This window comes from Archocentrus centrarchus, chromosome 1, assembly GCF_007364275.1.
Source record: "Archocentrus centrarchus isolate MPI-CPG fArcCen1 chromosome 1, fArcCen1, whole genome shotgun sequence".
Taxonomy (NCBI): Eukaryota; Metazoa; Chordata; class Actinopteri; order Cichliformes; family Cichlidae; genus Archocentrus; species Archocentrus centrarchus.
Genome location: NC_044346.1, coordinates 14,041,045 through 14,057,715, shown reverse-complemented (window position 1 = coordinate 14,057,715; position 16,671 = coordinate 14,041,045). Strand labels below are relative to the sequence as shown.

General features: G+C 39.9%; 1 protein-coding gene across 2 annotated transcripts in view; it reads left to right on the top strand.

Moving 5' to 3' along the window:
* Positions 1-16,671, top strand: part of arhgap10 (Rho GTPase activating protein 10) — a 49,909-nt gene that overhangs the window by 20,013 nt on the left and 13,225 nt on the right. For both annotated transcript variants that reach the window (XM_030740679.1, XM_030740671.1), the window contains exons 9-19: positions 134-240; positions 409-503; positions 1,041-1,122; positions 1,312-1,354; positions 1,462-1,530; positions 2,012-2,086; positions 5,059-5,143; positions 6,793-6,851; positions 8,275-8,380; positions 11,894-12,053; positions 14,384-14,525. In XM_030740679.1, coding sequence (XP_030596539.1) covers positions 134-240; positions 409-503; positions 1,041-1,122; positions 1,312-1,354; positions 1,462-1,530; positions 2,012-2,086; positions 5,059-5,143; positions 6,793-6,851; positions 8,275-8,380; positions 11,894-12,053; positions 14,384-14,525 — 1,023 coding nt within the window. The remainder of the gene's footprint in view (positions 1-133; positions 241-408; positions 504-1,040; positions 1,123-1,311; positions 1,355-1,461; positions 1,531-2,011; positions 2,087-5,058; positions 5,144-6,792; positions 6,852-8,274; positions 8,381-11,893; positions 12,054-14,383; positions 14,526-16,671) is intronic.

Genomic DNA, 16,671 nt, shown 5'->3' with positions numbered 1-16,671 from the left:
GGGAGAACTGCATTGGAGCTGTTAATTGTGTGTCGGCATGTTGCAGCAGTGGGGAAAAAAAGGGGGGGGGGCTTATTGTGATCCAAACTATGTGAAATGTGTACAGCATGTCATGACTGTGTTGTTTATCTAGGTCCACCTCCTTTTGGTTCGAGTTGGGTTAAGCGCTACTGCACATTTGTTAAAGAGCAAAAGATCCTGCACATGGTGACTTTTGACCACCGATCAGGCGGAAAGATTGTGAGTGATCGCAGAACGCAGTGCTGCCCGTAGTGCCACACATTATTTATTTATTTTTAAAATCTCAGACACTCTTCAGTCTTTCACGTCCCAGACTGGCATTCATTCTGTGATGTTTTTTGTTTTTTAAATCACCAGCCGCATTTTGATTGGTAATTTCTTTTTCAGGGGGAAACGGAGTCCATCACACTCAAATCCTGTGTCCTGAAAATGGCAGATGTGTTGGACCGGAGGTTCTGCTTAGACCTCGACATAACAGATCGGTATATTATCACTTTACTGTGGTCTCAAACAGTGTCCACAGAGCACATAAGCTGGTTTTGCTAAAGGGCTTAGCTCCACAGACTTGGTGTTTGTTGCCATGTATTTTAGATTGCTGAGGGCAGGACTTCAGGGGTTTCTTTGGAGGACTGCCCTCACGCATCGTGCTGTAATATATATATATATCTCATTTTGTCACAGAACTTGACCCTGCTCTGCCCCTTTTCTGTAGTATTAATAGAAGAGCAGTAACCTAGATTTAGAATGGAAATGTGAGTGCACACATCCGTTCTGCCTGTAACCAGTAACTTGATATCCATCTGCTCCTACATGATTGGCAGTGTCATAAAACCAGCTGGTGTAACTAATAGGTCTCATCTTTGTGGTTAGAACCAATCTAAGGTGCATGTGGCAGAGGGTGTTTTTTTTTTTTTTTTTTTTTTTTTTTTTGCAAGTAGATTTGATGCACCCCTTAATGCTTTACTATACTGTACCTCTGAGGCTTTGCCCAATGGCTGTGTTGTATGGCTCTCTCCCAGGCCAGGAACGGTGCTCACAGTACAGGCTCTGTCTGAGGATGACCACAAGTTTTGGATCCAAGCCATGGGTGGGAAGGAGCCTGTGAGTCAGCCTCCACAGTGTCGTCATCTACCACTCACTCACGGAGCTTTAATGCATTCTCTTTAACTGCCATCTTATAGAGAACAAATATTTGTAGCTTTACATATACACATACTTAGATATCCCAAATGTATATTATACAATTTAAAACTCCATATTTATGTTTGTTTTTTGTTGTTGTTTTAACAGATTGGGCGCTATCTTATGAGGACTTATTCTAAAGAACGAGGGAGTAAGTATCTAGCTGTGCCAGACATTTAATCTGTAAAATAATAAAAAAAATGTTATAAGCATGGGTGTGCTTTTTGTTTGTTTGTTTTTTTAAATTTCCACCTGTAGTTGACGCTCAGTTGGATGATGTTGGTTTGAGTTTTGTGAAGAATTCCATCAGTGCAATAGAGAAAAGAGGTGAGCTATAAATCTATTTAATTATGTAAATATGGCAAGCTAAATTTGGAAAATTACAGTCTAAATGTCAGTGTTGGTGTATAGTAATGTAATAGGTAACATGGATGCAAGCCTTTATCTGGCCACAAGGGGGCAGACTTTCTCCAATATTGAAAGGCAAAAGGCTGACCAGCATTACCTGCAGGCACCTTGTACTGAAGATATGCAACTGCCTTTGCATTGCATTTTTCTCACTAATTTGCTCCTATCTGGCCCCCTTAAAAAAGTTGCTCTCATGCCTGATATTTTTATGCACATTGTTTTATTATAATGCACTTGGTTAGAATTGCAATCATGCATCTTCTATATATTTCTATATTTCTACATACAGTTTTGTCATTGTTGCATTGTAAGTGATATGTAATATGTAAGTGATATGTAATAAGTATATGTAGGTATACATAAGTAAAGTTGTATAATTTTTATTATTATTACATTTTAGGTATTAATGACCAAGGCCTGTACAGGATTGTAGGGGTAAGGGGTAAGGTCCAGAAGCTCCTCTCATTAATGATTGGTAAGTTCTTCTTTCTCCTCTGTAAATTAATTTGCTCACATAGAATTTTTTTTTTTTTTTAAGTAAGAGCCGAATAAAGTAAAAATTTTAATTTAAATGCCACTGCACTATCTCTGTGAAATTAGGTCACCCCTAGTTAGTTGAATGTGCTGATGTAATGGATGTGTCTGTTAGGGGTGATATTAAAAAGATAGCAATTGGAAATCATCCCATGACTCAGCCCACTGGTACCATGTTTCTCTGAAGTGCAACAAGTGCCAGTGTGTATCTGCGCTTTGCTTTCGTTCAGTTTCGTATCCCTCGAGATAAACCGACAAGGTCCATCCTGTTCACATTCTTTTGCCTTTTGGCTTTTCCTTCATTAACACGCCAGTAAGATGGCCTCTCGTGTGCTCGTGGATGGCTTAGTCTGTCACTTGCCTTTCTCAATTACCTTTATGCCTCTCACTCGTCTAGAATCCCTTTCACTCAACTCCCTTTTCTATAGAACTTGTCCTCTGTCCTTTCCATTGCTCCCTGTCTGCTCTCTGGTTTCTTGCTGTCTCCAGCAGACACCAGCTCACTTTCAGCTCTGTGTTCAGAATGACAACAAACTCAGGCAGCCGCCAGCCTGTCTCAGCTTCCTCTCCAAAAACCTTGCAGCCTCCCAGCCTGCCGACTCATGCAGTAGACTCCATTAATGCTCTGCTGCGGAAGTTTCTGCAAAGCTTTGAAGTATAGAAACTTTAGTTGCTGTTCTTGAGATTTCACATATTTTTAATTTAAAGAAAAATTTGACCGATTTTGTTTGTTTCTATCTAAACAAAGCTCATATTTTATCCCTGAAATGACTAAGATGTATGACAACAGTTGTGTGTTACTTCTCCGCAGACACATTCACAAACATTTCTTGCATACAACAGTTCACAGTGAGTGGGTGAAACAAGCTTTAAACCCTGAAGAAAGACTTTGGATCCTCCCACACCTCCTCCTTTTCATCTCTCACCCACCAACATGGCCATGGTCCAATCTGAGAGGACAAAGTGATACAAAATTCTCCCATCATATTACAGTACAAACAAAGAGAGCGGCACTTATTGAATGACAGACAACAATATAACAGGAAGAGGACAGTAAAAGTGAGCTCCATTCCCTCTCTGACCTGTCTGTGGTTCAGACAGAATGCGGCGTCGGTCGGGATGTGCTGCTGAATTGGAGGTTTTGGTCCTATAGATGTAATTGCATAGGTGAATTTGATGATTAGGGAGGGTCATCTGCCACTGGTTTCCAGCATGAGTGTGCACAATGTATTGTGCAGCTGTCGCAAATCAGCTGTTGTAATAGTTGCTCTGAACACCTGAAGCTGGAAGAAGCTGTGGTGTTTTTTAAATATGAGGATACTGAGGAACCTTTCTGGAATCGTGCTACTCTTGATTTTTTTTTTTTTTTTTTCTTTCCATGTGAGAATTTACAGAAAATGGAATAAATGAAAAAAATAGCTCTTGAGAGAACAGTTAAAACCTCGGCTCCTTTCTGGTTTGAACGCCAGCTTTTTTTGGTTTCAGAATATTGCAGGAAAAGTGGGATACAGACATTCCCTAATCCACCATGATAGCGTTATGGGGAAATGTGTTTAACCAGGTGACAGGCATTTTGGAAGAATTACCTGTATGCTGATTGTTTAAGAATAAAAGGACAAAGCTGGTCATAACCTGAACACACGGGAAGCAAACACTGGCAGGGGCTGGAGGTGGTTGTTGCTTCATCTTAATCCTAAACAGCATTTGCTTACTCTCTTATTCTTTTTCCAGCTGGCATCCATTGCACATCTTAATCTTTACATTTTAGTGCCACTGAACATCTCTACAGCACATACATCACACAGCCATCCCTTCATTTCCAATTTCTGCACATCACTTGTTTATTTGGGTTTAGGTCAATACGGGGTGTTTACTTATCTCATGCATAGACTTCCTTTCACACTGGACCAGTTTTTCAATCAGCTTATCCTCAAATTCGAAACTCTGTGAAGGAGAGTAGATTTCCTTTTTATTTAACAGACTTTTCGCCTTACTATTATTTGTATGATGGGAAGTTTTCCTGCATTTACAGGTGTTCTATCACTCTGCCGCTCTGCTTAAGTTACCACACAGTTCCCTAGTTAATAATGTTGCTAATAAAAATAAAATAATCTAGAACTGCTCTTTGGTACATGCTGCTGTTTTGTCATTAACAGCTCTGCAATCAGTGCTGCTCCAACTACTCCAGCTGTGTTTCTACATACAGCTTACCTGGCCAGTGTCAGGCCTATTTGTGCAAGGCTACAGCACCAGCAGTCTCGCTTACCTGACACACCTGGCTACAAACACTTCCTAAAAACATTTGCTTTAAGAAGTTGACACCGGACAGGCAATTTTGTGGATGGTGCAGTCAAAGAGACACACAGTCCTCCTGGCTGCAGTGCATAGATCAAATAAGAAAAATACATTTCCCAATAACAGACCACCTACCACCCATTAAGCTAAAGTCTGTGTGGTGGCTAAGACCCTAAGCTGTACATGTGTCTGACTCAAAACACTTCACTGACATATTGCACTTCCTCTGTAATTCATCAGAGGTTACTTACGGTGTGACTAAAGCCCCCTGAATTTTCAGCACAACACACCCTTGGAGTCCCTGTGGAGTCAGTGAAGTAGTAAGGGATTAATTAAACTTGTAATGAGTATAAAGCCAGCAGCCCTCTACAGATGCTGCAACTTTCTTCCATATCCACTGGGGCTAGACTCAACCCCCAAGGCTAGTAGCAATGCTTTTATCCTCATATGGCTAATTACAAGTTACATATTTAAATTACATATTTGGACTTTCTAGGTTGCCCACAAAATAACACATAATGTAGCGCATAATATGAACAGAATAGTTAATTGGCACCTTGGTGTGAGTTCCTCAGTCAGTGAGTAACTGCAGTGATGATGAGTTTGTGATTCTTATAGACGAGAAGAGCAACGAAGTGGATTTGTCAGCCAGTGAAGACTGGGATGTTAAGACAATAACAAGTGCACTGAAGCTTTATCTGAGGTAAGGATTAGTGTGATGATTTAATATGAAAGACACACACTCAGACACACATCTGTGAGTTGTTTGTTTCACCAAGCAGTGGCAAGCATTGATAATAATAATAATAATAATAATAATAATAATAATAATAATAATAATAATAATAAAAATAATAATAATAAAAATATCCAGCAAAGAAATTGTTTAAATAAGGTCAATTATTCTTCTGATGCCTTTTATAATCACTTTATCTCTCAAGGCTACACCTGAACTCTTTGATTGTACTGCTGTATTTTGTACCCATTAAGCAACTTTAAATTAATTCATCTAATTTATTGGGAATATGAGATGATATCAGGGCACGTTATCAAAAGAATAGAGCTTACCACATCTCTGCAACCAGCTTCTCATCTTAACTTGAAGCTAGTGGCTCAAGAATACAGTATCCTCTGTCTTCATAAGATAACAGCTGCACTGTGAAGAATGTAGGCATTTTTATTTTTGGGAAAGAAGCTTAGTAGGTAAATAATGTCATCTTGCAAACCACCAAACTGTAATATTCAGTGCTGCTGTGTATCCAAGCAAATCTATTTCTGACCTACGACAACTCTTTTGATGAATAAGGTCCTTTCCGCTCGCTCGAATATGAAACGCCGCATCCAACGTCGATGCTTTATTTTATAAAATGGCTACAGATTTAATTATGCAGAGTGCCTTTGTATAATTAACTCCTTGCGAGCTCATAATGCTTATGATATGCATGTTCCACAGTCAATAACTCCTTCCAGGTTGGCAGCGAGTGTGGGTGAAGTTCAAAGATTAAAAATGTAGTTTGGCTGCAAGAAGATGAAGCGGTATCATTTTAAATGCCAATTTGATTTTGTTGACATGCTGTTGCAACAAATTGAGTTGGCTTTGCTCGTTTGATTGAAGGAAAATTTGCATTTAAAGTTGGGAATTTGCCTGCTTTCTTTTGAACATATTAAAAATACTAGAAAGAAACTAATATGTTTACTTTCTTTTTTTTTTTTTTGGTTTTGATTACTTGTTTTGTTTTTTCTTTAAGGTCTTGTCACTTTGAAAATAAGCGGTTTTCAAGTGGTCACTGCTTTGTAAAGGCATGGTAATTACTTCACTCCCTAAAATACTCTGATTAGGATGTAAATAATAAACCTATTCAGAGGGGCTAAACTTGTGTGCATTGACCATTTCCACAAAGCAGCCTGATGTAATGGACTGTGGACTCTGGGACATTGCTCTCTGTTAATTTCTAAACATTATTTTAGTTAACATACTGTATACATATTATGATTTAACACTCATATTACATCAACTTGAGTGTTTTTTCGAATTTGTCTTTTACTTGCATGACCTGCTGAAATAAAGCTGCCTCGGTCGCCTCAGTTTCCTCTGCGGCTAGGCTGGAGGCTAAGTAGCTTTGGCCACTATCCAGCTGCAGTGTGAAAGTACCTTCAGATGAACTTGGTTATCTCAACGCGTGCACCGTCTAATTCCATCTCCTGGCCTGGCCACATTAATCATTGCTGTGTGCAGACCCTATAAAACAGTGTGCCAGCTATTTCTGTCCCTCTTGCTCACTTTAACTCTCCTTCTCCATCCACCCAACCCCCCCCAACCCCATCTCTCTTTCTCTCACTATCTCTGTGAAGGAGCCTTCCTGAGCCGCTGATGACCTATGAACTTTACAAAGAGTTCATTAGCCCCGCAAGTAAGTTCTACCACCGCTTGTACCAACTCTTCATCTGAGTGCACACCATAAGCAACCAGCAGTGTATGTATCTGCCGTATCAGTGTGAAACAGGCATTTCATCAATTGAAGCAGCTGAGTTCATTAGTTAGTTCTTCTTCAGGGGGTTATTGAAAATGAGCAGTGAAGTGAGACACAGTAAAAACACTTTTAAATTAAATTTTACAAACTTTGTTTAAACGTTGTGCTTTTAAGGGGAGGATAGGTAACAGTGGTCAGCTTTCTTATGTCTGAAAGCTATTGTGTGCTGTGCGTGTGTTGATTGCTAATTATCTGCTTTATGCCTTCCTGCGTGGCCTCAGAAATGTGTTACTTTCAGCACTCGGTGCGTTTGCTGTTGATTCTAACCCAACCAAAGAGCCTTTCAGCTCCCCATGGCTTACTTGCCTTTGTCTTTCATTGTAGACACGCTTATGCCATATCTCCAATTAATTTCTACCTGTTTAACATGGGACTAAATTTGTGGGCAACAAAGCCATTAAAGATCCTGGATCAGAATGGTCCAGTGACCTTGAAAAGCCAAAAGAAAACAAAAAAAACAAAACAACAACACTTTTTTTTCTGCCCACATAACACAATTTCTGTATGAAATGTTTTAAATCAAGCCAAACTTGAATCTTATTACAACAAGTGCTATAATTGGATCAGGTTGACATTTTTATCAGGCGCTCGCAATGCCCTCATAACGAGGGGGGAAAAATGGATTAGCAATGAATATTTTTTTTGATGGATGACAGCATCCATAAGAAGCTTTTGCCATGTTTAAATCCTTGTCGTTCCCATAGTAATGATATTTTGTGTGCCTGTGTGTGTTAGCGTGTGGGCGGTCAGATGCCCATGTGTGAGGAAGTGTTTAAGAGATGATCTTGGGGGTTTTAACACAACCCTTTATACGGTAGCGACAGTAACGTAAAGCTATCTTCTCCGCCAGCATAGTGGTCCCTGCTGCCAAATTCTGGGAGGCTTCAGACCATATATCACCATCACACCTCTTCTTCATTTATTTGAACTGGGATGTATTTCCCACTAATGCTTAATCCCATACACTTGAGAGTGATAGCCTCTGATTATTGCAGCCTTAAAGGTCCACCAACTTTTACTGATTTTTTTTTTTTTTTTTTTTTAATTTCTAGACTGCCACTAATTACTTTCAGGATGTTTTGAAGTAAAATAGAGCTCTTTTCTTCCACTGAATGGTTCATATTGTATTTATTTACCTCAAAATCTCTCTCACATCAACAACTAATCCAGTTTTTCATCATCTATTTAAATTTTCTACTGTACAATGTACCATCTGAGCTGTGTTGGCTCCTTGCCACCCCAGGAGCACAGAGAATTCCTTGTAGTTTAATATGAGTACACGGCTGTTTCTGCATTTGAACAGAGGGCGGTAGTCCTGAGTCTCGCATCCAAGCCGTCCACTGCCTGGTCCACAAACTACCGGAGAGGAATCGACAAGTCCTCGGGCTGCTTATGAAGCATCTGGCCAAGTGAGTGTTCATAGTTCCTTGGTCATAGTTCACCCAATCTCCACCCCCTCTCTCTCAGTTCTCTCTTTCTGCTCTTCCTGTCTGTCTCCTTATTCTCACTCCACATGCTTTTTCTCTCTCTCTCTCCCTCACTCCCACTCTCTTCACTCCCCCTTCCCTGCTGTCACTCCATCTCTTCTCTGTCTACTCAGTGACTGCTGGGTAAGAAAATTGATGCCACTAGCGTCTCAATATATATTTTTTTTGCTTTCTCTAAGGTCATTTGGTTGTATATTTAAAGTTGTTGAGGGAGGATCGAGTAGCCTGCCGTACCTGTTCATCGTGCTGTTTTGCAGCCCACGGGTGAAGTGAAATGAAATAGACCACTCAAATTAAGCCCTCTCTTGAGATTACTGTATACACCCATGGATGGACCACTATTGTGCATCATTCCATTTGTGAGATTAGATAGGAAGAAAGATTTTAAGAAATAATGTTAGCTAACATTACAAGGTTTTACCTCAGCAAGCTTTTTATAAACTAAATATGAGCAAATTGAAGATAAGTAAATAATCCCTCTTCCCTGAGGCAGTGAAAGTCTGGTGGATCTTATTTCATAGAAACCCGCTGCAGAATCAGGCTGTGGTAAAAAGGCAGCGCTATTGAAATTGAATTTGGATTATCCAGCGTGAAATTCTCCAGACTGGAGAGACTCGAATATTTTTCTGAAGTTGGCGTGTGTGCATGTCCTGCAGGGGAAGGAAGCAAAGCCAGAATTTCACACTCCTATCTGAAATGGTTTCAGAGATGTTATAAATGTGAGTTGTCACCAATGTTTTTGTCTTCAAAGGCATCCTTTGAAGCTATTTAAACTGTCTCTCTGCAGCTGCACTGCATATCATCATATTTGGAGTATGAAATCTCTTCACCTGTCCATAAAACTTTTTCTTCAAATAAAGGTTCTCCCAACTTTTTTTTTTTTTTTGACCAGTTAATATACTTGCACCTGCTGAACTCCCAGTTTTGGAATGGATGTAGGCAACATTCAATAAAACACCAATCTTTCCTGAATTTAAATGTTATCTGGTACAGTGGATCATCCCCAGACCTCTTTGTATGTTCGTGTTTGCAATATGGTAAGAGCCCTTTTGAGATTAATACATGCTGGCATTCAGAGTAGACAGAGAAAACCTAATCAATGGCAGGTGCGTACTAGGGCTGCAACTATCTGCAACGATACAGTCGGTGTTAAAGGGTCGTTTTTCTAAATGATAGAAATTGCCGCAGCGAGAGAAAACTTTAGAGCTGCTAATGTAGGTGAAACGCTCGCGCTTACCTGGTGACACCTTTACTTAAATTTGTATCGAGGATTTTTTATAAGTGAATTGTTCGAGTTCCTCGTGGAATCATTGCAGCCCTAGTGTGTACTTTTGAAATGCTAACCAGAAAAGCCAGAAAATGTTATGCAGGAACATAAGTTTATAATTATTTAACACAATTGTAATATTTCTTGCAGTGTTTGAGCTTTCCCTTACTGTGGAATTATTGCGATGTTTTATATTATATCTGATATGGCACAAAAGTGACTTCTCTTCAACATCTGCACCTATACATTGCTGCAAGGTGCCAACCTGGCCAGTTTCTTTAGTACATTTATGGGGTATGAAGCAAATGTAATTGGTGGAGGACCTGCTAAGCCTCTTCGGCCACACCCAGTTGCTGCTAACATTGTGAACCCTATATATCCCTATAGTTAATGAAAATAAATAGGACAACATATTGAATCATGAAAGTTTTATTTTTTAGTATATGCTTGAATCTGATGCCATCAACAAATAACAAAACAATTGGAAAAGTTGTATAAAGCTAAAAAACAAACACACCTCTTAGAACAGATCAGTGATGTGACTGTGAAAGAGAGGAAGACATTCATTAAGAGGAACAATAGTTCCTCAAACTAAAATTGCAGAGAATTCTGGGATTTTAAATGATTAATTATTTTTTGAAAATCTCAGACACAACGTCCTCTGGGAAATTGAGGAAGGGGACCATCCAGCTTATTGTCAGGGAACAATTTCAAAGCCAGCATCGGTGATGGTATGTGGGTGCATAAATGCACACAGTATAGGCGACTTGCATCTGTGAAGGCACCATTATTACTGAAGGATGTACACAGATTTTCAAGCTGCCATCTGGCATCTTTTCAGGGGAAGCCTTACTTATTTCAGAAAGACAGTGCTAAACCATAGTTCGTGGCTCTTGAGTAAAGGATTTAGGATACTAAACTGTTAGTCCTTTCCTGATATGGTTACGTTGTACAGATCCACAGACATGGGTCAGCCTTACGTTAATGGTCCTTGTGGGCTAATTGAGACAATGATAGAAAGAGACACCAGTACTTGCAATACTTGCTATTATGTGCTTGAAGATGCCCTTGTGGTCACTGCCATTGTCAACAGTGACACTAGTGAAGTGCAACTTCACTTTTTAGTTCCATCTGCCATTGTCACTAGAAGCAGTGTCCCTGTGTTTTCATGTCTGTGTGTGTGTGTGTGTGTGTGTGTGTGTGTGTGTGTGTGTGTGTGTGTGTGTGTGTGTGTGTGTGTGTGTGTGTGTGTCTGCTGCCCCTGCCCATATTCCCTGCTTAATAGGGAACAGTGAAACTGCATCACAAGGAATGTCTCATGGCAAATTGTAGATGACAAAAACAAAATCAAACAATTAAGTCTTTTAGCGAGCTGAGCAACATTTGCAGTCTTAATCGTGTGTTTCTCTCTGTTAGTGTGCATGCAGTTTAGGCTTGTGTTGTAGAGAAAATAAGTAGAAGTTACCAAGGCCAACTTTGTAAGATTGCAATCACAACTTCTGTGGAAATGTGGCCGGGGCGCTTATTCAAACATGAAGCCGACAAGCTCAAACACCATCAGATTAATGGGAGGGAGTGCATGTCTCAAAGGGCCTATTGAAAGCGTTGGCCTCATAATGAAATTACAAATAAATACAAACAACAAAGGAGGCCCCCAAGAGCTGAAATCCTATCTCTAGCAAGAAACCTTTTGCTTTCAAAATTACAGCAGTTGGTCTCCTCAGTTCCCAGATGCAGGAGAGCTGATGTAGTAAATGCCACTTTGCATGCCAATTTGTTGCTGGCATCAAATTCATTATTTCAGAATGAGTTTAAAAATGTCTTTGAACTGGCTGTTGTATAGGCCACCATCTACTAATTTAATAAACCACAAGATGAGCTGCATCCAGATCTGGGTGGTTTACCACCTCCAGTTTTCAAGGGTGAAAACTTTTATTGTGTTTCAGGGGTGTTTTTCAGCCAGTGACTAAGCCTTTAGTTAACATTATTTTTGGATTCACTTTCTCATCTGCTTATATAACATTTTTTGGAAAATAATGATCCATTACAGTTACACTAGAGGAGCTCTGCCATTTTTTGTTCTAGCCTTACCCTGTCTTTTACATCTGTGAAGTTGAGTTATTTAGTTAAAGTTAAGTGGTTATAATGTGAGTGGTTATTTTCCTCAGCGTGGCGGCCCACAGCAAACAGAATCTGATGACCGTGGCGAACCTGGGCGTGGTGTTTGGACCCACATTAATGAGGCCAGAGGAGGAGACTGTTGCCGCCATCATGGACCTCAAGTTTCAAAACATTGTGGTGGAAATCCTCATTGAACACAATGAAAAGGTAACATACAGACGTAGGATTTAGCATACAAAAAGTGTAGTACACTCCATAGAGTGTTTAAGTGCCTACTTAAACACTGTCTTCTGTATCAAGTGTATTAATGGGAATATCTTTCTACCATATTCTATTGCTTTCTCCTATAATTCTATATATCTGTTTTTGATTGCTCAAATCTCAACTGATCTGACTCTTCTCACTGAATTCATCCTGCCTTTTTGTATACAACTGTGTTGCAACTTGCAGTCCAGCATTATATTCACTAAAACCTAAGCACTCCAGGCAGCACCAGGTAAAATGACAGCACGAAATGAAATCTGAGGTGACATGACATCAGTAAGCTGTTCACAGCACCTTATTGTTTACCTACCTGCGTGGCGCATAATTACTCGAAACTGACAGATTATAAATGTGCAAGCGCAGCAAAAATACGTTTGCGAGTCTTTTTTGGAATGAAGAGCTTTATTACTGTTCGGAGTTTTTGTGTTTTGCTTCCTAAATTATTATTTGGTACTTTCTGTTGGCAGAAAGTGCACATGCTGTACTGTCCCTGACAGAAGAATTTCATTTGGTTCGAATAAGATTCTCAATTAGGGGAAGATGTGATGCCCTTTTCTTCTGCAGGTGCTCTTTTTTTTTTTTTTTTTTTTTTTGGTTAGGGTGATTTGTGTGTGTATAGTGAAAATCTTTTCTGCTTTAAATTTTGTTTTTTTGAACAAATGTTCTGGCAATAAACATGCATCATATTAGATAATGGGGTAATTTAGTAGTTTTTTGAGGTGAAATAGAGCTCTCAGATAATGAAACATGCTGGGACAGAATACCCTTCACCTAGTTACTGAGGAGATATCAGTTGAATTTACATATTTTTGTCTGTCTGTCCAATAGGGGGAGCCCTAAGTGCTTCTACCAGAATCAAACACATGGTTTTCTCTTTGATTTCAGCCTTTTGATTACTGTGTAGATTGTTGCATACATTTTATTATATTTGGAAAGGTCTGTCTGAATGCATTTATTTTGGTTTCGAGTTGTTTCATAACCTGTAGTTCAGGGGATCATGTAATCTCCCCAGAATGTCATTAATCGGTGTCAATCCTCAAACGGGGATAATTCTCCGTGTCAGAAGAGAAAAAGGTTTGAGATTAGTTTTCTAATCTGTTTGGAGCAGCACTGCACTCTGCATAGAATCAGATGAAACCAGGAGCTCGTAGTGTTTATTTTCTTCCAAGCTTCATTAAAATGAAGATGATGTGTGTTGCGAATAACGTCTCCACCCAAGCTCACAAATCTAGAACGGGATGTGAGAAAATACAGAGGCTGGATGAAATTCAACAGGGCACACCAATGTGCTAAAACAACACCAGCAGCCCGGTGCATACTGCTAGTGTCTAAGACTAGCTAGAGGTACCCAACACCGGCCAGTTGATAAAGGATGTAGTGTTAGAATGCAGCAAGAGCATTTTAGAAAGTACAGCATGTTTGAGCAGGGGAAAAGTTGAGCAGACAGACAGACGGGCATTAACTTCCCTCACAGCTGAGTCCCACTCCAGACTGTTGATACCCCCAGATACCAACAGTAGACTCTGCTTTACATTCACCTCCATCTGCAGAGAGAGGCGAGAGTGGAAGAGAGAGGCAGCACAAACTCTCAGCCATATCAGATTTCTCACTTTTTCTATCTGCCTCTCTCCTACAAACTTTCCCTCTCATGCCCCCCTCCTCTATCTGCCTCTCCGTTCACACTCTCTCTCACTTTCTCTGCCACTTTCTCTCCCTCTCCCTTCCCTACCTCCCTCCTCTCCTCATCTGTGATCCTTTCTGAGGCTCTGCTGAGACTTCCTCTTCTCTGCAGCCCTATTCTCTTTTAACTCCACATCTGAAGTTTATATGTAAACATGGCCCGATGTAAACAGGTTTTGCCAGTTGGCCAGCCCTTCTCAAGTCCAAACCTTGTTTATTTGACTTTGGGTCAGTTTGTCTGAGGAGAAATGTCACCTTAACTTAGACCTGGATTTCTGGATGAGTAGGTGATGGTTTATTTATTTATTAATTATGTTCTGACATACACACACCCACACACACACATACCAAAAAAAAAAAAAAAAAATCTGTTCACATGCAGTTTTTAGGGTCCAATCAATGAGCAGCTCAACTTTTCCTAGGAGAACTTGCTGCTGCTGCTACAAATATCTTTTTCCATCCACAACTACATAAAGAGTTTGAGTTTCAAAACATGTTGGTTCAGTTGAGGACATGCTGCAGCTCAACAGTCTAGGAGGATCTGCGCTGTGTATACTGTGTTTTGCTACAGACTTATTCACATGTGTATTCAGATCTTTACAGATGCTCCCGAGTCATGCCCTCTCTCACCTGCTGCCCCAGTATTCTCTGCTCCCACAAGGCAGTCCAAGAAAATGAGTCGACAGAATCGGCCCTTGGCTGTCTACAATCCGCAAGCCCTTGACATTCAGAATGGTAAGAGATGTATACATTTGTACCTGTATATTTTCACATTTCTTAGTGCGTTAAATGAAAGGTGGTAATAAAGAATATGGTTAAGATTTTTTTTTTTTTTTTTTTTTTTTGCCACTAGAAGTTCGAATGCTCCTCACTTTTAGCTGTAAAGCACTGTAGTTATTTAGCAAGGATCTCGCTCAATATTTATTCATTTATAGTGCCCAAGAGGTCTTAAGTGGCAACAAATGAATAATACCTGCCCTCAAGTTTTTAGTGAGTGCAAATGAACAGAAGATCAATCCATTGTGCTTGAAAATACATGCATTTTATTAAGTACACCTGTTCTACTTCATCACATAGCGGCAACTTAATGCATTTAGACACGTAGACATGGCCAAGACATCCTGCTGAAGTTCAAACCGAACCTCAGAATGGGGAAGAAAGGTGATTTATGTAACTTTCTATGTAGCATGGTTATTGGTGCTAGAGGGCCCAGCCTGAGTATTTCAGAAGCTGCAAATCTGCTGGGATTTTCCCACACAGTCATCTCTAGGGTTTACAGAGAATGGTCCAAAAAAGAGAAAATATCCAGTGAGCAGCGGGTCTTTTGGCGAAAATGTCTTGTTGATGTCAGAGGTCTGAGGAGAATGGCCAGACTGTTTCAAGCTGAGAGGAAGGCAACAGTAAATCATATAACCACTGATTACAACCAAGGTATGCAGAAGAGCATCTCTGAATGCACAACACACTGATACCTTGAAGTAGATGGGCTGTAGCAGCAAAAGTGTGCACCACTTCTGTCAGCTAACAACAGGAAACTGAGGCTATAATTGGACGAAAAAGCCCAAATATATCAAAATTAATCAAAATTGGACAATAGAGGATTGGAAAACTAACGCCTGGTCTGATGTGTGTCGATTTCAGCTGCAGCATTTACAGTAGATGGTAGGGTCAGAACTTGGTGCAACTAACATGAAAGCATGGAGTCATCCTGCCTTGTGTCAGTGGTTCAAGCTGCTGGTGGTGTAATGGTGTAGAGGATATTTTCTTGGCACACTTTGGGCACCTTAGTACCAGCTGAGCATTATTTAAAGACCACAGCCTATCCTACTGACCATGTTCATCCCTTTCTAATAACAGTGTACCCATCTTCTGATAGCTGCTTCCAGCTGGATAACATGTCACAAAACTGAAAACATCTCAAACTGAGTTCTTGAACATGGCAGTTCACTGTACTCAAATGGACTCCATAGTCACCAGATCTCAATCCAATAGAGCCCCTTTGGGATGTAGTGGAACGGCAGATTCTTATAATGGATGTGCAGCCAACAAATCTGCAGCAACTGTGTGACGCTGTCTTGTCAGTATGGACCAAAATCTCTGAGGAATGTTTCCAGCACCTTGTTGAATCTGTGCCACAAAGAATTAAGACAGTTCTGAAGACAAAAACAGGGCCCACCCTGGTATTAGGTACTTCCCAATTAAGTGGCCAATGAGTGTATTTAAGCCATCTGCCATAGTGTGTTTTCTGATTCTAACTGTAGGGGGATATTTAGAATAGAATGCCTTTATTGTCATTATACAGGATGTACAATGAGATTGGAGGGCCACTCCTGTTCAGTGCCATGTAACAGAAAAAAATATTATAATCTAGTATAATCAATATAATTTGAAGTCCAACATATATTATCTTAAGGAATATGAAAAGCACACACTGGGAGGACTTTAGTGCTAATTTATTTTAGTGTATTTAATTTGTTTCTAGTGTATTTTGTGCATTAATTATCATTATATAATGTTGCCAGTTTGTTAGGTAGACCTTGTCTAAATCAAGGAGGTGAGGCTTTATATAATACAATTTTGCTGATCAGAAAGTCAAATCAGCATCTTTCTAATGGGGTTTTAACAAAACTAAAAATGATCACTATCGTGTCCGGATGTATTCATGCGACGCTATTAGGATCCATTAGTTTGAGGTAGGTGTAACAAATAAACTGGCAACTAAGTGTATTTACTGCTGATTCCTGCTGAGCTCTAAATCACTCACTCTGTCTGTTCCCTTATGAGTATTATGCAGAATAACAGTGTCTACAGATGACACACTGAACTTAATCACCTTCTCTCTGTAATACTGTTTGAAGGGATTTGCATCTGGGACTTTGTG